At 44.8% G+C, this 20,686-nt stretch overlaps 1 protein-coding gene across 4 annotated transcripts in view; it reads left to right on the top strand.

The window, feature by feature from the left end:
- Window positions 1–2,450: 2,450 nt before the first annotated feature.
- SETX (senataxin) overlaps window positions 2,451–20,686 on the top strand; it is an 81,211-nt gene continuing 62,975 nt past the window's right edge. For 3 of the 4 annotated variants that reach the window (XM_032866136.1, XM_032866134.1, XM_032866137.1), the window contains exons 1-5: window positions 8,219–8,507; window positions 9,712–9,922; window positions 11,852–11,961; window positions 17,657–17,876; window positions 18,617–18,736. In XM_032866136.1, the coding sequence (XP_032722027.1) occupies window positions 8,331–8,507; window positions 9,712–9,922; window positions 11,852–11,961; window positions 17,657–17,876; window positions 18,617–18,736 (838 nt within the window). In that variant the 5' untranslated portion in view covers window positions 8,219–8,330. Of the gene's footprint in view, window positions 2,550–8,218; window positions 8,508–9,711; window positions 9,923–11,851; window positions 11,962–17,656; window positions 17,877–18,616; window positions 18,737–20,686 lie in introns of those variants that run through there. The other variant, XM_032866135.1, reaches the window with a different exon arrangement.

The raw sequence follows: 20,686 nt of genomic DNA, 5'->3' as shown, positions 1-20,686 counted from the left end.
CAATTTTAGTAGAGCTGTGTTTGAAGTTTGTTTCTTGGGGGGGGGATTTTTTTTTAAATATTAGTGGGTTTTGTCTGTTTAAAAAACGTATAGTTTGTGCGAGTCACTCCAAATACTCATTTTATTGCTAATTTTGTATTCATAACCGGGGGGGGGGGCACTGGGGTCCTTCGACGGCAGGGGCTGCCCGCCCAGTCGTGCAGGCTCCCGGCTCCGGAGCGCGCCCCGGGTCAGGGTGTCACAGGACACAGCGTCGCGTGTCAGAACCTGCGGGAAGACGCCTTCGGTGGAAGTCGCGAAGCCGGAGAGCGGGCACACGCACCGCGGGCCGCCCCCGGGCCGCGAGAACGCGGCGGCCGGACTGAAAGGCTCACGAGCCTCAGAAGCGGAGGAGACCGTGAATCGAGCACTTTCTGCCTCCGCGGGCAGGTGCCTCCTTCAATCCGCGAAAACGCGTCTCGCGACCCCCACGCAGCCGCTCACAGACCTGCCCCCAGCCCAGCCTCCCGCCCTGGAAGTGAAGCCGCGGGCGCGTCTGGGGTCCCGGCCCCGCTCGGGACTCGGGGGAACACCGGGGTGATCCCGCGTCCGCCCGGCGCCCGGGGCGGGCGGCGCCGTCCGCGAGAAGCCAGGGCCGCACCACAGGCGCGACGTCGGCGCCGAAGGAATCCCGGCCGTCCCTTCGCGGGGACACGCGCTCACGCGTGTAACGACTACGACCGTGTAACGGTCCTGGGCGGGGGAGGGGCGGCACGAAGGCTCGAGAATTCGGGCGGGTAACGGTCGCGTCTCGCGCCGTCGCGCGGCGGGGGGACGGTTCCGGGGCCACAACGGCCGCGCGGGGGGAGGGGCCGCCGAGCCACGCCCCCCGTCGGGAGGGTCTCCCCGGCCGCGCACGCCCCCCGCGCCCATTCAGTCTCCGGGGACGGCTCCTTCGCGGAGGCCGCCGCTTCTGCCCTCGGCGTCGTCGTCTGGCAGCGGCCACTGCGGCCCGTTCCCGCCTCCGCCGTGTGTGGGGAGGCAGGTGTACGCCCCCTCGCCCTCCCGAGGCCGGGGTAGGCGGTCAAAACCGGGCGGGCTTCCCGGTGGTGGTTGCTGCTGTCTCTACGGAGTTTCGGGTATCCTTTTTCTGTAGTCCCAGGGGTCTCTAAGCCCCCAAAGTAGGTGCTGATTACGTATTACTATATTTTAGGTATTTAAAGGCGATCAAAAAGAAAAAAGTCCTCCTCGATCTGTAGCACACCGTGTTGAAGCACCTGAGGCGCTGAAAAGAGAAGACAAGGGACGGAACCAAAAAGGCAAGAGCGTGCGAGCCCGAAACCCTCGGGGCTGGGGGCCGGCGTGCGGCCCTTACCGGAAGCAAGTCCTGGGCGGGGCTGCGTTCTCTGCTTCGCAGCCGATGCCCCGCCCTCCGCAACACGGACGGTCTCCATTGGCCGAGCCCGGCAGCCCGGAAGTGGCGTCAACGTCTCGGCCTCGCGGCGGAGCCCGAGTGCGCCTCTTCCTACACCCCGCCCCTCGGCACACCAAAACAAGCCGGCGGCAGTCGGGGCGGGGCCTGCGTTGGGCCGACGCTGCGCGCACGCGGGGGGGGGGGCGGGGCGGGGCCTTCGCGCGCGGAGTCCCCGGGTTGGGCGACCGAGTGGGGACGTAGGCGTCCGGGTGCTGGCCGGTGCATCCGCCCTCGGCCGACTGTTGAGCCGAGGCATGGAGATGGGCTAGCGGCCGACGTGAGGCCGAGCGGGGTGAGGACAGCGGCGGGCTCGAGACCGCGACGCGGCGGGCGTGAGCGCTCGTGCGCGACTAGTACGCGCGGGGCCGCGTGGAGTAACCGCCGCGGCGCGTGAGGCCCGGGCGGGTGGGGGAGGGGCGGCGCGAGCGGGGCCGCTTCCCTCAGGAGGGCCGCGGCGCCAGAGGCGGGAGCAGCCCGCGGGCGCCGCCTGCAACCCGGGGTCCCGGGCGTCGGGACCTCCGCCCCTTCCTCGCCGTCGTGTCCTCTGCGGTCTCGTGCGAGCTGTCTTTGGTGTGGCCACTGCGTAGTTTCTTCGGGGAGCCGTCGGGGGCTCGCGGGAGACCGCCTCCCCCTTCCGGAGAGAGTGCGGGTCCCGGGTGGCCCCTTCCCGGCCTGGCGGGGCTGCGAGGGGCCGAAGACGCGCTCCGGCCGGCGGGAACCGGGCGCGGGGCTGGCAGGGGGAAGAAGCCCCGGTGAGGAAGAGTACTGGCGGCCCGAGGGCTCGGTTACCTGCTCTCCGGACCGGGGGGGGGGGGGTGTCGGACGCGGTGCCCCGCAGGTCCCCTGCGGAGTCGGAAGCGCACGCGCCGTGTTCCGAGCGCTGCCCCCGGCCGGCCGGCGGACCTCCCGGACCGTTTGACCGGCTGGTACCGTCTGCCTCCGCTTCGCAGGACTGATGGGGACGTTTTCTGTCTTATTCCAGAAATGCTCTCGTGGGGCCGGAGTCTGGGTATGTGTGAGCGCAAGTCCTCACCCGCTCCCAAGTAAGCCTCGGAATCTCGGCGGAGCATCACTTCTCTGTAGGCCGCTAGCCCAGGTATTTGTTTTTTAAAGAAACGTTTGGGACACTTTCCCGCCCCTTAGTACGTGTGAAGCCCTGGAGCGGAAACCTGCCCGACAGCCCATGCCTTGACGGACTCGGGACTGGTGAGGACGGAGCCGGTGGGGGTGGGAGACCAAAGTGAACCGCCCCAGGGAGCGCCGGGAGCGCCGGGATGGAAACCCGTGCCAGGCCCGAGAGGACAGCGGAGAAGTCCTCACAGGCAGACGGGAGAGGACGGGTCCCTCCCGACAAGCCCAGGGCTGTGGTGACGCTCAGGGTCGCCCGGCGGGCAGGAAGCGCTCAGATCTTTTTATCAGAATCACTGGGGACGTTCCTTTAAAAAATGGAATCTGAATTTTACTTATGGAATCTGAATTTTACTTATCTCCTCTCTTAGTTGCTTTGGTGACTCCGGTGTGCATTTCGGGTCAAGAACCAGGCGGAGGGATGAAAGGCGGATGTTGAAGGCAGTTGAAGGAGCTTGTACACAGGCGGGGGATGCCACATCCCACGAAGCGGTTTCGGAGGAGCAAGGGAGGGAGAGTGGCAGGAAATGCCAAAGCCAGGTTAGGGAGGCCTCCTGTTGGGGAGGTCAGGAATTAGAACTTTATCCCCAGACTGTACGAAGGCAAAACTCAGTTTTTGGTTTGCCCTTCACCCGCATTTTGGAGGAAATATTGGTGGTGGATGAAACCAGAGGCAGAGATAGTTAGGCTTCTGTAATCCACCCAGATGGTGAAAATATATTCATCCTACTCAGGCGGTGGCAGTGTCTCTGAGAATAAAGTGCAGAGACGATAAGGGAGATGGACTTTACGGAATTCACGAAGATGGGGGTTAAGGGAGGGAGACTGTAGGATAATTACCAGGTAACTGATTTGAGCACTGAAGGGATCCTAATGTCAGCACACAGTGTGAATAACAGATTTAAGGGGAGGGTCTCACTCTGTTTTGGCTTTGTGGTGGTTGTCAGGTGAGGTTGGCTTCCCTCGGTTGGATATTGACTAGAAACTGTAGGTTAGGTCAGGTTGCTGATTGAGCTGTCACTGATTGGGTGGCTCCGTTAGAGTGAATCATCACACCGAGAGTGGTACCTGCATCCTTGGTCCTTGGGTGGCTTCATTACAGGTGGTAATGGAAGCGTGGTTTGAATTAGGTCACTCAGGAAGAGGATGTCGAGCGAGGAGTGCTGAGGCAAGCCTTTGGAAACTCTGGAGAAAAAAGGAGGTGATTGTGAAGGAGATGAGGTAGAGGAAGTGAGAGGAGGTTGGTATGTCGTCCTAGCTGGAGAACGGATGGTGGGCATTCCATATGCTCCAGGGGAGGCGAGTCAAGAACGTCTGGGATTTGCCAGGACAGATTATTAGGGACTCTGGGAAGACACGCAGTGAAATGTGAGGGTAGAAGCCAGATTGCCAAGGAGTCGAGGAAGTGAATCTAGATTACTTTTTCAAGAAGTGTAGCTGAGAAGGGTAGAGGGAAGTGATTGCTCTTTGAAGTTTCTGGCCAGCTAATATTGAGAAAGGTATCCTCAGGGCAAGTCTGGAAAGCCGGTGAAGCATCCTGTATTTCTGACAAATCCGCTCTCTTTCTGGTGGTGCCCAGAGTGCGGCTCTTATTTCTGTTCTGCGGTTAGAGGGGTCCCTGGACACCACCGTCTCTGACTCCGTAATGGTTCCAAGCAGTTAAAATCCAACAAAATCAACAAAACTTTCAGAAGACCTGAGTTGTGCAAAAACTTAACAGGATTTAGGGTCCCCATCTGCCGTTTTCCTGTAAAAGAAACATGATATACTTCATTTAGATTTTTTTTGGCGTAAGTATCAGGCCAGTGATGATTTCAGATTTGGCGACATAACCACCTATTTATGGTCTTTTGAGAGGAATCCTAGAAACTGTTTCTGTTGTTGACATGTTGACATTCTGTTGACATGGCACTGTTTTCTGTATTCTAGGGCCCATGGCATTCATCTCTTACATGACAGGCAAGAAAATTGAGTTCTGCTTTCTGGGGTATGGAAGTAGGCTAGCTTTCTGAGTGAGTGAAGTAAGACTCCTTAATTTTCTTAGCAGAAAGGGTTTTTTTGTTGTCGTTAAGTGTTATTTTAAAGTTATACTAGTTTATTTGTACTTCACATCCTTAATTTTTCCAAAGTGTTGATTGACTGCATAAATCCTGTTTGATACAACTGATGATGTTTGAGAAATTTCCAAGGCGTTTCACTTTCTATTCTCTGATTTTAGATCTTTTAAGTTCACGCCCCACTTTGAATGAGATCACCGGAAGAAAACAGCTTCTGCAGACTTTGAATTTCATAGTATTTATGTTACTGGCGTTTTAGGTATAAGGAACTCTTCCTTGAATAAAATAATTTTATATTCTGCAAAACCACAGTATCCATTATGTTACCTGGTATTCCCTAGTTTGCTGCACACGTGGGCAGGATGTAGGATGTAATTGAATTAGAATTAGGTCAGGAAAGAGTCGGACTCTCCAGCTGAATTAGCAGACTTTTTCTATTTTTCAAGTGAGGACTGTGTAACTCACATTATTTTTATTTATTTATTTTGCTCTGTTTTTTTGGAAGCTCCTAATTTAGGACTTAGTGAAATTTTCTTCTAAATGAGTTTTGATTTCTCCTTTTTAGTGTCCTTTTCTGTATGTTTTCTAAATGTCCCTTTTTATACGTCCTTTTCAGCTTTAATGTTGAAAGTCACCCTGAGTTCTTTACAGAAGCGCGAAGAAAGCATAGTTAGTACTTCAATAAATTAAAAAAATTCACAAGACAAATGCATGTATTTGATTTTACTTATGTATTTATAAATAATTTTTCAATCAATGATATGAGAAGAAAATAAGGAAAGAAATTTTTAAAAATCAGCCTATTTTAGGAATTGGCATTATGCCAAAAAACCCTCAGCAGTGAAATACACTTTCTATCAAGATGTCATTGATTTCCTGTTAGCAGAGATGTTTTCACTCTTGAGTTTTAGGATGATAATGCATTCAAAAACATCACACTGCTGCGTTTCCATATCTAGATATTCAGTGACTTGGCTGTGTTTCTTAACCTTTTATTGTTCCTTTTCCCTCCCTGAAAAGAAATGTTTTGGACATTTCTTTCCTGTGAATATCCCACAAATTTTAAACCACCAATACATTATATATCTCTTTATGGACTTCATGCATGTCTGTGCTTTACACATTAAAAAAGGTAGGACTTTTTTATGTCCCGCTAACCAGTTTTCATTTTCTTGAGGAAGATGTCACGTCCAGTTATGAAAAGGACTTAGTTGTTGGTGTATAGTTTACAGTTGGGTTTGCAACTTGATTCACCTTATATAGGATGATATTTTATATTTGTTGGATAGTTAATTTAAGGTCAAATTTCCTTTCTTTAATAATTTTTATTATTATGTTAGCATACAGTACATCATTAGTTTCTGATGTAGTGTTCCATGATTCATTGTTTGCATATAACACCCAGTGCTCCGTGCGATTTGTGCCCTCCTTAATACCCATCACTTGGCTTACTAGCCATCATCTCCACCCGTCTACAACCCTCAGCTTGATTCTCAGAGTCCATAGTCTCTCATGGTTTGTCTGCTCCTCTGATTTCTCCCCTTCATTTTCCCCTTCCTTTTCCTGATGTCCTTCATGCTATTCCTTATGTTCCACAAACAAGTGAAATTATATGATAATTTTCTCTCATTTCACTCAGCATAATCTCCTCTAGTTCCATCCACGTTGATGCAAATGTTGGGTATTGATTCTTGCTGGTGGCGGAGTAATATTCCATTGTATATATGGGCCACATCTTCTTTATCCACGCATCCGTTGAAGGGCATCTTGGCTCTTTCCACAGTTTCGCTATTGTGGCCATTGCTGCTGTGAACATTGGGGTGCAGATGGCCCTTCTTTTCACTACGTCTGTATCTTTGGGGTAAATACCCAGCAGTACAATTGCTGGGTCATCGGGTAGCTCTATTTTTAACTTTTTGAGGAAACTTTACACTGTTTTCCAAAGTGGCTGTACCAGCTTGTATTCCCTTAAGGTCAGATTTCTGAATTTTATATCCAGGCTTGGATATTTTTCTGGCCCAGTTCCCAATAAATCATTTCCATATGAAAGAGCATTTGCTTCATTCTTGGGTGTGGTTTTCTTCCTTCTTGCAGACTGGCTGATAGCTGTGTAGACAATTGTCACTTTGGGTTTGTCTGATGTTTTTCTCATGCGTAGAAGGGAGGGGGTGGTTTGGAGAAGCATCCTACAATTGAAGTTCCTTCCTCAGTACATTAGGTGAGGGGTTATCAACTACAGTGAGGTGAGCCTTGATTACTTGGTTAAGTGTGTGTTTGCCAGCTGTCTCCACTGTAATGTCACAGTATCTCCCTTTCCATACTCTCTTCGTTGGCGATGAGTCAGGAAGTCCAGCCCACACTCAAGATGGGGCGGGATTAAGCTCCACCTCTTGGAATGGAGAGTATCTGTAGGTATTATTTGGAATTCTTCTGTAAAGAAGGTTGGTCTCCCACCTTTGTTTGTTCATGCAGTCATTTAGTGATATCCGGGTAGACTCAGGTGCATCTGTGCTATGGGTTATAATCCACAGTTACGTTGTTCGTTTTGTTGATCAAATTGTTTCAGCTTTGGCCATCCAGAGCTCTTTCAGGTTGGCTGCAATTATTTCTTTGACATGCCCACAAACTTTTGGATTTTGAGTTCTTTATGGTATTTGGAGGCTCCCCTTGTATTTTTAGCCATGTTTAGCCATGACACACTGTTTACTGATGGCGAGTTTTGTATTTACTTTTATATGCATTTAGTTAGGAATAAAATCATAGTATCTTATTTTTATTACATTTCATTGGAATTGGAGATCTCTTTGGATTTTGGCCTCCATTGAACCATTTGCTAATCCTAATCCACGCATTTCCATGCTGTCTGTAGTTTTGATAAACCTTCCTCATTTGTGTATCTTTATGAAAACCTTTGTTGCGTTTGGTTCTTGGGATTTCCTCTTGTTCCTGGTACTGTCCTGTTACTTTGCTCTTTTTGAGACTGCTAGGATTTGGAAAATTAGTTTAGCTTAACCCTTTCACATGAGTTTGGATGGTGGAGGCTGTGATGGTATTATACAAACCGAAAGTTGCAGATAGTCAAAAATCGTTAAATATCAAACTTAGTAGCAATAGGTTAACATTTGTAGCTAATACAGCTTACAGTGGGTTATGGGCAGCAGTTCATACGCAATGTGTGCAGATTCTTGTATCTGTACTTTCTAAATCAGAGGAAGTTCTCTTGTGTTTTTGTTATTGGTATGGATTAATACTTAACGGATATTTGTATTTCCATGAATTTCTGGAAAAATGTCTTCTAAGAATGTAAAGGTTCCCTGAACTTTTGACTTGGTTCCAGTACATCACTAGAAAACTCCAAAATCTATACGTTGAAGGCATTGACAAGTTTTTGTCTCTGTAATTTTCTATCCGTACTACACAGTTTTGAGCTTGCTTTATAGTACAGTTGTGTATTGCATGATGTTTTTCAGTAACAAAGTGCTTTCGTTTCATCATATTTTTTATGTGTCAAAGATAAAGTTCTTCAGAGTGGGTTCAGATTTGAGGTTAGGCAGTAGTTGATAAGCTGGCCAGCTTATCGATGTGGTGGAGGCACATTTTAAATTGGAGAGGAGAGTCCCACAGAAGAGGCCTGAAGTGTTGTTACTTTTCTTTCGTGTTTAGAGGTTGTCTTTTCTGGATGCAGGTGCAGAATGAGCACATGTTGTTGGTGTACACCAGGTGGCATTTCCACCGTTGACTTCCTGCAGCGCTATGCGTCCAGGACCCACTCCGGCGAGTTTCAGACAGCTGATGAAGACCTGTGCTACTGCTTAGAGTGTGTGGCCGAATACCACAGAGCAAGGGACGATTTACCATTCCTGCATGAGGTAATTTACATCCGATGCACGGGGCTTTGCAGAGCTTGGTAACAACGAAGAGGAGAAGCCTCAACTTTTTTGGAAACATTCAGGAGCCAGGATTGATGGGTGGAATTGAATGGAAACCTAAAGCAGAATTTAGGATCCTTCACTTTTAGTCATTGTGATATAAAACAGCCTTAAGAAATGACGTATGGGTTTTTTTCAGTTTATGTTTTTAAGTCCATATATTCGGTAGTGTTACTTTTATGTATCTGAATGGCTTGGGTTATTTTATTGTTGACTCCTTTTTCCTTTTTCATTTTTTAATGGGTAAATGGTATAAACTCTTAGGGTGTGTTTGCTGGTCATAGTAACCAAAGTGAAACGTATAATTTAAAGCACGTGGCTTTGATTATTTGGTTTATTACATGAAAAACACAGCCAGATTGTAGAGTTATGTATGGATATATAGAAAGGAGGAGAGGCTGATTACTTACGAATCTGTTGAGGAAACCTTTGCATTTATAGAGTTTCCTAGTTATGAACCTAACCAGTGTCTTTCCGCTAAAGCTGATGTTTTAAGGTGGGTACCTACGGCTGGGCCATGGAAGTGAAGAGAGAGAAGGCCTAATCGTGCCTCTGACAGAGACGCTTCAACTTCTCATCCCCCACCTCTTTGTGGGGGTGGGCGTGGAACCCAGCTTAGGGCTTAAACTCACAACCCTGAGATCAAGAGCTGGAGGCTTAACCAGCTGAGCCGTCTAGGCTCCATATCATTCCCTTTTGATAAGGGATGTTGAAATATTTATAGCAAAACTCAGTGTTTACACATCTCATGTTGTATATACTCATATCTTAAAAGTGGCCTTGTTTAATGACTGTTTTCCTCAAATCTAATGTGATATTTACTATTTTTTTAAACTTCTGTATTTTTTTTTCAATTTTATTTATTTGACGCAGAGAGAGATCACAAGTAGGCAGAGAGGCAGGCAGAGAGAGAGGGGGAAGCAAGCAGGCTCCCTGCTGAGCAGAGAGCCTGATGTGGGGCTTGATCTCAGGACCCGGAGAGCATGACCTGAGCTAAAGGCAGAGGCTCAACCCACTGAGCCACCCAGGCATCCATAAACTTCTGTATTTTCATACTTAGAGAGCTTTCTAAAAACATCATGACATCCAGTATTCTGTTGATAATAAGGTATAAAGCACACTGCCCATTTTCCTTTTTCTGTAGGTTTTATGGGAATTAGAAACCTTACGTCTCATAAATCACTTCGAAAAATCCATGCAGGCAGAAATTGGAGACGATGATGAATTGTATATAGTAGACAACAATGGAGAGGCACAGCTGTTTGACTTTACTGGCCAAGACTTTGAAAATAAGCTTCGAGTTCCTCTTCTTGAAATACTGAAATATCCTTATCTGCTTTTACATGAGCGTGTTAGTGAGTATCATGAGTGTTCTACAAGTTTTATCAGTCTTTTTTAAGAATTGTAAAGGCTTAGTTTTATCGGTATTGAATATCTGTTTGTTAAACACATAATTAGGATACTTCATACTTTTCCCCAACAGTTTAGTACGCAAGTTTCCAAAGATACAGAAAAGTGAATGATACGGTGAATGCGTATGTACATTGTGCAGTTCCTACAGTTGCTAAAGTCTTGCTGTATTTGCTTTATCACACATTTACTCATCTGTCCTTAAGTTAATTTTCATTCCTGTAATTTGTCTGTAGCAGAGTTTCTCAGCGTTGGCATAGTGACATTTTGGACTGGGTGCTTCGTCATTGTGGGGCTGCGCTGCCCGCTGTAGGATCTTCAGCAGTATCCCTGGCCTCCATCCACTGGATGCCAGTAGTGCTCCGCTCTTCCTGCTGCCCCTGTTGTAACGACAGCCGGACTGGTGCCACATACTGCCAGATGACCCTGGGGCGTTGAGGGCAAAACTATCTGTGGTTGAGAACTACTGGTCTCTAGTAATTTTCACTAATTACTACTGTGTGCCATATTATGGCTGCCTAGATTTGGGTCGTTTATATTTGCATTTCTTAATATGAATCTCATAAAAATGTAGACATTTTTGTGATCTAACAAAAAGCCATACCTTCCCCCCACACACCAAAAAAAACAATAACTTTAAGCTACCTAGTATCTAGTCCATATTCAGATTTTCCCAGTAGTTGCAAAATGAGGTTTTTGGCTGGTTTGTTTAAATAAGAATCCATTCAGGGACTATATATTGCCTTGGTTCATATTTTGTACATCTCTTTGAATGCAAAACAGTTGACCTGTACACGTACACAAATTATTTATTTATTTATTTGTTGCCATAACCTTGACTTATTGAGACCATATAGTTACACTGTAATGTATGTATGTTGCACTTTCTGGATTTTTTAGATTGTTTCCTTGTGATGTTGTTTAACTTCTTTATGCTGTGTATTTTCAGCACACTGAAAAGTAGATCTAAAGATTTATTTACATACATCAACTCTTTATAAATAAGTTCTAAATAATTAGGTTTTAAAATTCTAACAAGTCTGTTTTCAAGCATTTATTAATGGATACTCTGTTCAAGAAAAGTACATAGATGTTGATTTTTCACCAAACACACCTGTGTAGCCAGCACCCAGATACAGAAACAAGCCATCAATATCCAAGTGCTTCCTTCATGCTTTTCCTGTTATCATCACTGTTTCCCAAAGCTAGTCTCCATCACTAACAATATTCTTTGAAGTGTGAGAAAGTAGAGTTGATTCATTAGGTGGCGTAGATCAGTAGGAGTCTATTGAGGACACTTCTGAAAGGGTACTGTAGAGATTTCCGTAAAGCAGCAGGAGTCAGAACAGTGCAAGCATGGCTCGACTTGCGGAACAGCATCGAGTCTGGAAATGAACCAGTCATGTTTGGGAAGCTTGTTTGATGATGGTAACTTTTCAAACTAGTGAAGAAAGTGGATTATTCAATAAATCAGAGTAGGACAAAATTGTCATTTGGGGGGAAAGCTCACTTTATCACTAGTGCTAAACAAAGTCCATGTGGATCAAAATGTAGAATCCTAACGGAACTGGACTTATATCCATACTTCTAAGAAGATGCCCTGTGGATATAATTACGCCAGGTGTAAGAAAAGAAGTGTGTATCAGTAAAGTCAGGGTAGCTTATAGGAACACATGATGATCAGTCACATTGGGTTAGGCTTTTAGATCGGTAAATACTGTTACGTGATCAGCATTTTTAATGCCTCATTTTAAAAAAAAAAAAAAAGGAACAACTTTATTTACTCAGAGAACAAGCAAAAGAGCCAGATTTAGGAACTGTTGATAAGCTAAGATCTAGGTCTTTATATTTACTGTGTTCCTTCTTCTGTTTAGATGAATTATGTGTTGAAGCACTTTGTCGGATGGAACAAGCTAATTGCTCCTTTCAGGTTTTTGACAAGCATCCAGGCATCTATTTGTTTCTGGTCCATCCCAACGAAATGGTGCGTACAACTGCTGGCAGTGAGACGACGTGCTTTTGCGCATACAAACAGCTGTAATAGAGGGTTTGCGTATATATTTTGTTTGAAATATTAAACTGTTAAAAATGTATAATCACCCCCCTCAAAAGGTAAATGTTTCTGTGGAGCAGCAATGGAGCAGAAACACTGAGCGATAGATGGTGGAAACCTGGAGGCCTGGGTGGCTTTAGGTAGCTGGAGGTAGTTTGTCAGGATAATAGGAATTCAAGTGTACTCCAGGCGAGGCAGAGGACCGGCATCAAGGCCTGTGCTCAACAGAAAGCTGAGACTCCCCTGCATGTGAAAGAAAATGGACAGAAAGTATAGTAAGGTGCCCACTGGGCCTGGTCTTTCTTACACCTGCATAGCAGTAGAGGAAGCAGGTCCAGCCAAGCCCCCAGGACCTGGGCGAAGCCCTCAAAGGCTTTGTGACCGAGTCTGCAATGTCCCTTAAGTGACCAGTGGTTGAGAGTCTTGCGCTGCTGGTGTGAGACTGTCGAATGAAATCCTTAACAAAGAAGAACTCAGAAGATTTTGTCAGGAATATATGAAGTTGATTGAATACTGTGATAAAGGTTATTATTTAAAGAAAAACTAAGTTCAAGGAAAGTGAAAACTTGGACTAGGTGGTATCAGTGTGATGAGGTTGGCAGGCAAGGAGACAAAAGAGGTGAGAGTGTGCATGCTAGGTTCTCATCTGGTTAAGGGCAGAGCTAGGTAGTGAATTATCTTAAATAATGAATTTATATAGAAAATGCTTTAAAAGAAATAGAAAAAGTTCATACATACAAACAGGTTTAAAAATATCAGTATTTAATATAAGTGGGCTGAATTTGTCAGTTAAAAGACAAAGATTGGATAACAAAGTCCACGTAGCTCCTAAGACAAACACTTAAAACATAGGGTGCGAGGGACGCCTGGGTGGCTCAGTGGGTTAAGCCTCTGCCTTCCGCTCAGGTCATGATCCCAGGGTCCTGGGATCGAGCCCTGCATTGGGCTCTCTGCTCAGCGGGGAGCCTGCTTCCCCCTTTCTCTCTGCCTGCCTCTCTGCCTACTTGTGATCTCTGTCAAATAAATAAATAAAATCTTTTTAAAAAAATTGAATTAACACATGAAAGAACTTAAATAAGTAAAGAAAGACCCCGTGTTTGTAAATAAGACAACTTAGATCTTTTTTTTTGCTCCAGATTGATCTATAGATTCAGAGTGTTTTTAAATAAATTCCAGCAGGGTTTTTAATGTAACATGTTAAGATGTTTCTAAAATACATATATGGAAGAGGAAGGATCCAGAGTTGCCAGGACATTTCTGAGAATGAGGGAGACCTACTACAAAGCTCTGATAGTTAAGACAATGTGATATTGATGTGCAGACAGACACTTTGGCCGGTGGAATAGAATGGAGACTCAGACAGAGTCATTCATATTTAAATCTTTGGTATTTGTTAGAGATGATGTGTCAGATCAATGGGGCAAAGAAGGACTGAAATGGAAATGATACAAAGGTATCTCTATGGAGAAAATCACATTTTTAAATCCTATCCTTAAAACATCAGGTATTTAAAAACTCTAGATTAGATGTCAAAAATAAAATGGCCAAACTCTTGGCAGAAAATAAAGGTATAACTGAGATTTTAAGGAAAGGAAAGCTTGCCTTTTTTTTTTTTTCTGGAAAGGAAAGCTTTCGTAAAAAGAAAGCATTGGGCTTTGGTTACAAAGAAAGGCTGATAAACGTGACTATATCAAAATGAACTTTTGTTTATCCAAAGACATCTTGAAGTGAAAAGACAAGTTACAAGTTGGGAGAAACTATAGGCAACACTAACAAAACCCCAGAAGAAAAATGGAAGAAGACCTGAACAGGCATTTCCCAGAAGAGGAATTTCTGTGGCTAATAGACCTATGAAGGACAGTTTGACATTAACGACAAGGAAGTAGTAAGACCGCAGTGAGAGTTCTGCAGCGCGCACTAGTCTGGGGCTGCGGGTATTAGGATGTGGATCTGCAGGACCTTGTTGCTGGTGAAGGTGCAAATTGGGGCAACACCTCGGAGATTAGTTTGGCTTCATCTGCATTTGCACATTCCTTTGTCCTGTGATCCGGCAGTTTCCTACCTGAGTGTATATGTGAGAGACAGACTCTTGAACATTTGTAACAGGCGGCACGCGGAAGAAATTCCATAGCACACTCCTCAGAGTTCACCAAAACCTGCAAGCAACCTTCGGTGAATAAATTGTGAAGGGTCTTCACATAGGAATATCATGCAGCAATTCAGACAGTCGACTCAAAACAAAATGGATGAATTCTGGTAATAGAACATTTTAAGTGGAATAAAGTTTCCAAAGATGATGTATAGGAGAAAACCCTTTTTATTTATTTATTTATTAAAAAAGATTTTACTTGTTTATTTGACAGAGATCCCAAGTAGGCAGAGAGGTAGGTGGGGAGGTGGGGAGGAGAAGCAGGCTCCCCGCTGAGCAGAGAGCCAGATGCGGGGCCAGATCCCAGGACCCTGGACCATGACCTGAACCAAAGGCAGAGGCTTAACCCACTGAGCCACCCAGGTGCTCTGGAAGAAACCCTTTTTTAAAAAAAGTTAAAAACAAAACAGATGTTTACAGGTAGGTACCATAACTGTATTAAAAAGTAAGCAAGGGGATGAAGAATGTGGTATTGGAGATGATGGTGATCTCAGGTTGGAAGGGGCAGGAAGAATAGGGGGCGTGGAGGGCCCCATATAGTTAGATGCGTGTTAGAGTGAAGGGACCTTAGTTTCTGTGTTGGATGAGGAGTTTATGGATACATGTTGCATTAATAATAATAATTAAAAATGGGTTATGCATGGACCAAAGATGAAAGTTTGTTGTGAATAAAAGGTTATAGTCTTAATTCTGAGGTCTTACTCCCTAACCCTCATCCAAAAAAGGTGTTCAAAGGAATGTTCAAATTTAGACGAAATTTGGGTTTAACAGATGTATATTAAGGCATTGGGATAGGGAGTTAGAGGCTCTACTATAAAACAGACTTTTGATGGGCCATCTCTCAAGTCAAAAAGGTAGTAGAAAATAATCCACAGGTGACAGAAATGTGTCTGTTTCTGAAGTCTGGGTGAGGAAAAAAGGTTTCCCTGAAAACTGTAACCAAAGCCCTCTCTTCATAAGAGAAGTTCCTGTTTGCCTGCTTGCTCAACGCTTGCAGAAACCATTGCAGATGTTACCAGAGGGACACATCATCAACTGAGTCCTTGCCAGATTCCCACAGACACATTCCAACTGAAGATGGCAAAGTTTTAAAACAGCAAAACCACTATGTATGAGTAGAAATAAAAACAAGAAAGCGGACCCAAAGAACTCTTTACTAGAATGATCAGACACAGAATATAAAGTGCTTCAATAAAAGAGGCTTGAAAACTCACGGTCCAAAGACCGGGAATAGTTTTTAAAGATTCGATTAAAATATGTAGAAATGAAACACACAAAATTAAACATTTTAGATGGATCGAATGGCTAGTTAGGTGTGGCTGAGGAGTTAATGAATTTAGAAGACAAGCAGGCTGCTTAGAAAGACAAAGGGATGGAGAGGGGAAGCTGGAGGCGGGTATAGTGGGAAGATGTAATCTCCGTTTGCCCTGTGTTGGCGAAGGAAGGAATCAGAACGAAGAGATGATGGTGTGTTGCTTCTTAGAGTCCATGAAAAACACAGAAGCATTCTTCAGATTCTGAGGTGGAAAAATGAAAGAAAAAGCCACACCAACGCACACTGTAATAATACCACAGGACACTCCAGACAGAGGTTTTATTTTTATTTATTTATTTTTTTAGAAGATTTTATTTATTCATTTGACAGAGATCCCAAGTAGGCAGAGAGGCAGGCAGAGAGAGAGGAGGAAGCAGGCTCCCCGCAGAGCAGAGAGCCCGATGTGGGATTCGATCCCAGGATCCTGGGATCATGACCTGAGCCGAAGGCAGAGGCTTTAACCCACTGAGCCACCCAGGCGCCTTGGACAAAGGTTTTAAAGGAGCCGGAGAAAAGACTCCCTGTGGGAGAGCTGCAGTTAGTTGCTTGGTGACAGGAATAAAACCAGAACAGTGGGACGGTATCTTCCTCGTGCTGAAGAGTGGTAGCTGTCTGTCTAGAAAGGTGCCCAAGAGAGAAGGTGAAACAAGACCTTTCAAACAGCTGGGGTCCTTTACTGCCTGCAGTCTCTGTGCAAAGTCGGCTTGTGCCTTTTCGCATCGTTCGGACAGTCCCTAGTGTTACATGACACACTGCTTTCTCGGATAAAGGCACTTTGTGACCATAAATGTTCAGGTCTGCTGTGTTTAGGGTGCAGTGTTGCATGGTTTCCAGATGTTAACTCGTTAAAACCTTACAGCCCACGTTTCTTAGACGAGGAAACGGAGTCAGACTTGTCCACAGTCGTCTGACTAGTGTGTGATGACCAGGGTGTATAGGTACGCACAGAGCCCCTAGGTTTGGTTTGGTTTTTTAACTGTTTGGAAAGTCCCACCTTAAGAAGAATCTCAAGAATAAAAATAGTAGGAGATACCTGTATCACCTTAAGCCATATTCATGAATTGTTAAGTGTCTCCATTTGCTCTGTCATTTGCTTTCAAGTGACACAGCCTTTTTTCCTGAACCATTTGAAAGTTGGTTGCATCCCTCTGTGCTTTGCGGTTAAATCCATCATGCATGTTTCCTAAGAAGAGGCTCTTCTCTTTCTGTAAGGACAGTGTTACAGGCTTCTGTGAATCTTGCAGTGACCCCGTCACGTCCGTCTTCCTGTCGTACCATGCATTCCAGTGTTGTCCATAGCGTGTCTGTGCTGTGCCCCAGTATCCGGGCCAGGATCAGCTCTTACGCTAAGTTACGTTCCTTGAATCTCTTCATCTGGATTGCTGTTCCCCCAGCCTTTGTCTTTCATGACATTTCTGAAGTGTGCCGTCATCCCTGCCTCCGCCCCTTTTCAAAAAATAGAATGCTCTTCATTTTGGGTCTGTCTGCTGTTTGCTTATTGTTCGAGTCAGGCTGTGTATTCCCAGCTGGGGTGCTCCATAAAAGTGACGTGATGTCCTTCTCAGAGTGTCCTGTGCAGATGCAAGCCATAACATTTGCCCTTCGTGGTTATGGTAGTTTTGATCAGCTAGTCACGGTGTTGTCCAGTTTCTTCACTTTATAATTTCTGTTTCTTAGATACTGGAGATCACAGAAATGCATTTCATCCATAAAATACTTCAGTCTCTCTTTAAAGACAAGGACTTTTTAAAAAAATCACCACACCTAAAATAATTCCTTAATATATGTATTTTTTTTAATGAAAAATTTTTATGTCTTATTTGAGAGAGAGCGCACAAGCAGGGGGAGCTGCAGAGGGCGATGGAGAAGTGGGCTCCCTGCAGGGAGCCCGATACGGGGCTTGATCTCTTAAAACTGACTGAGCCACCCAGGCACCCTTCTATATTTCTGATCGTTGTTTAAATTAATCAAAATGATTATCTCAGAAATGCTTTTTTAGGGTTAGTTTGTTCAAATCAGGATAAAATAAGGTCCAAGCATTGCATGTATTAATATCTCAGGTCTTTAAAAATCTATAGAGAATCCTATTTTCTTAATTAGGTTCTTGCTGCATGTAGACAATTAATCTGTTGAATGAAGTAGTGAACATGTTATGCCCTTAGGTTCGGCGTTGGGCTATCCTGACCGCAAGAAATTTGGGAAAAGTGGACAGAGATGATTATTATGACTTGCAGGAGGTTTTGACTTGCCTTTTTAAAGTCATTGAGTTGGGGCTTTTGGAAAGTCCAGACATTTATACTTCTTCTATCCTCGAGAAGGGTAAACTGATTCTTCTGCCCTCACACATGTATGATACCACCAACTACAAAAACTATTGGTTAGGTAAGTATTGTTTTACACAAATATAACGCTGTTTTTCTATAATTCTTAATGAGTATCCTACAAAGGAAGTGATTTCTTGTGATCTGATCAAGGATTTCATGGTTCCCAATTTTTGTTCTGTTGTTAAAATTAACTGAGTCATTACACATCCTGTTCTTAAACACTATTTATCGTAGAAACCATCTTTGTAAGAGGTAGATGTTCAAGTACGGCAAATCTCTTATTTAAAGCAATACTGCGTATAACAAAACATTAGTATAGCAGTTGATTTTAATGAGGTTTGATATATTTTAAGAGGGATTTTCCCATCTGTAAAATATTTCCTGGTTGAAAGGGATAATAGCTTTGGTTTTCGGTTTTACACTGACCCAGAATAGTTCTACCCTACTTACTTACTCTGAGTCTTACAGTCATACGTCATATTTGGTAGGATGAGTACTCAGGTGATCTTAAAATTGAAGGCACCTTAGATTTGAGGAAATAAAAATTGTGTGGTAGTCATCTTAGAAATTGTTTTTTAACCAAGTTTGTACCATTTCCTCCTTTTACTTTCAAGTCAGTCTAAAGTTCTGTTAACTTGGGAGCAGTTGGGTATGACTATCTCAGACTTAAGTGTTTGAGGAACTGGATACTGGTTTGCTTCATTTTACCACCTTGTTACTCTTTTGCCAACTGAGCCAGAGAAGGCATGAGCGCTGTATTTTTTAATCAAGTCAAGAAAACTGCCAATGATCTTACAGGTATATGCATGTTGCTGACCATTCTGGAGGAGCAGGCCATGGACTCACTGTTGCTGGGCTCAGACAAACAGAATGATTTCATGCAGTCAATACTTCACACCATGGAGAGGCAATCAGATGGTAATAACCTTTATTTGCGAAATGCTTTCGAATACTGTGATGTAAAATGTTAGTGTCATTGCAAGAATTTGGGTGTATGGTGTGGACAAAAGAAGAGTGAACGTTTGTCTGGTTAACTCACAGATTCAGATTTTTCAATTGGAAGGGGCCTTTAGAGTTTAAATTTCAGTACCTTAACCTTCATAAAATTGGAGACTGAAGCCCACGAAAGTTAACTTACTGTTTCATGTTGAAATGCCCAGTTAGTGGTAGAATCAAGACTAGCAGATATATATATGCAGATATAGATATATATAGATACATATATCAAACCTCATATATATGTGTATATCTATATATATACACACACACATCTATATATAGATGTATATATTTTTTAAGATTTTATTTATTTAAAAAAAAAGATTTTATTTATTTGACAGAGATCACAAATAGAGAGGCAGACAGAGAGGGAGGGAGAAGCAGGCTCCCTGCTGAGCAGAGAGCCCGATGCAGGGCTCGATCCCAGGACCCTGGGATCATGACCTCAGCCAAAGGCAGAGGCTTTAACCCACTGAGCCACCCAGGCGCCCCTAGCAGATACATTTCTAATGACGTGGTAGTTAAAATCGTGGAGAAAGCCTTCCCTTTCTCAGGGTCTTCCTTTTTCCTGGTTCTTCCTTTCACTTTGGTTCTCTAGGCTTCCACTTAAACTAATTACAGTTAAATAAAGAATTCAGTTTTGCAGTCCCACAAGGTGTGTTTCCAGTGCTCAGCCGCATATACCCGGTAGCTACTATATTCTACTATATTGCCCAGTGTGGGTCAGGGACATTTCCATCAGCACAGAAAGCACTCTTGGACAGTGCTGTTCAGATAGTCTAGAAAACAGAGTGTAAAACTTGTAGTAATATTTATTATTATACCCTCACTTTCTTGTGCTCATGGTTGTGTCAAGCTGATGAGGAAAGATCTGTACTGAATGTTTCTAATCTTTTTTTTTTTTTTAAGATTTTATTTATTTATTAGATAGAGATCACAAGTAGGCAGAGAGGCAGGCAGAGAGAGAGAGGAGGAAGCAGGCTTCCTGCTGAGCAGAGAGCCCGATGCAGGGCTCGATCCCAGGACCCTGGGATCATGACCTCAGCCAAAGGCAGAGGCTTTAACCCACTGAGCCACCCAGGTGTCCCTGAATGTTTCTAATCTTGATGAAGTAGTAAATATCAAGCGTGTCGGATCCTATGAAAGTATAATGAATATCATTTTCCCCCCACATTCACTTCTCTTTAGGCAATTCCCGTGTGGATATAAACTCATTTGTACAAGATTCTAAAAGAGATATGTAAATGTTACTCTTTGGGGGGGGTGGGGAAGGAGCTCATGTTCACCACAGATGGAAGACCAGGTGGGGAGAAGGTAGCAGGTAGCACAGCCACCTTATACAGCATACTGTCCTGGTACACCGTCAGACCAGTGATGGCCTCAGTTCTGTCACTCCCAGGCTGACTCTGGCTCCTGCCTGACTCTGCCTGGCCACAAGCGCTCGGGACCATTCAGAGGCATCATTGGAGGGTGTGTGGTTAGTTGAGCAGCTGAAACGCATTCCTGACTCCTCTTACTATGTGTGCTGCCGAAACGAGCACCCTGACTCCTCTTATGAACAGGTTTCATATTGCTTTGTGGTGTTCCTGGAGCCTGGAAGGGGTCGGCTTGTTCCTTGGGGGCATCAGAAGGGGCGTCTCTGTGGCTCCCCTGCACCCCTCTCTGCTGCTGGCTGGGGCGCCCACATCTGCTGAGCTTCCAGTAATGCGTCTGAGCAGCTGTGGTAAGAAGCTGTGTCCTCCGCCCTGCCTTTGGGGGCTGGCGCATCTCATGGCACTCCTGCTCCTCATCCTGGAGCTCCCTCCACCATGGCTTCCACCACCTGACACCCAGTGCCCCCTTCCCCTGTGTTACTTTTGTGATCACATA

The sequence above is a fragment of the Lontra canadensis genome, unplaced genomic scaffold (genome assembly GCF_010015895.1).
Source record: "Lontra canadensis isolate GAN:19392208 unplaced genomic scaffold, GSC_riverotter_1.0 scaffold30, whole genome shotgun sequence".
Classification (NCBI taxonomy): domain Eukaryota; kingdom Metazoa; phylum Chordata; class Mammalia; order Carnivora; family Mustelidae; genus Lontra; species Lontra canadensis.
Note: the sequence above shows the minus strand (reverse complement) of the source record. Positions and strands in the feature narration are given on the sequence as shown.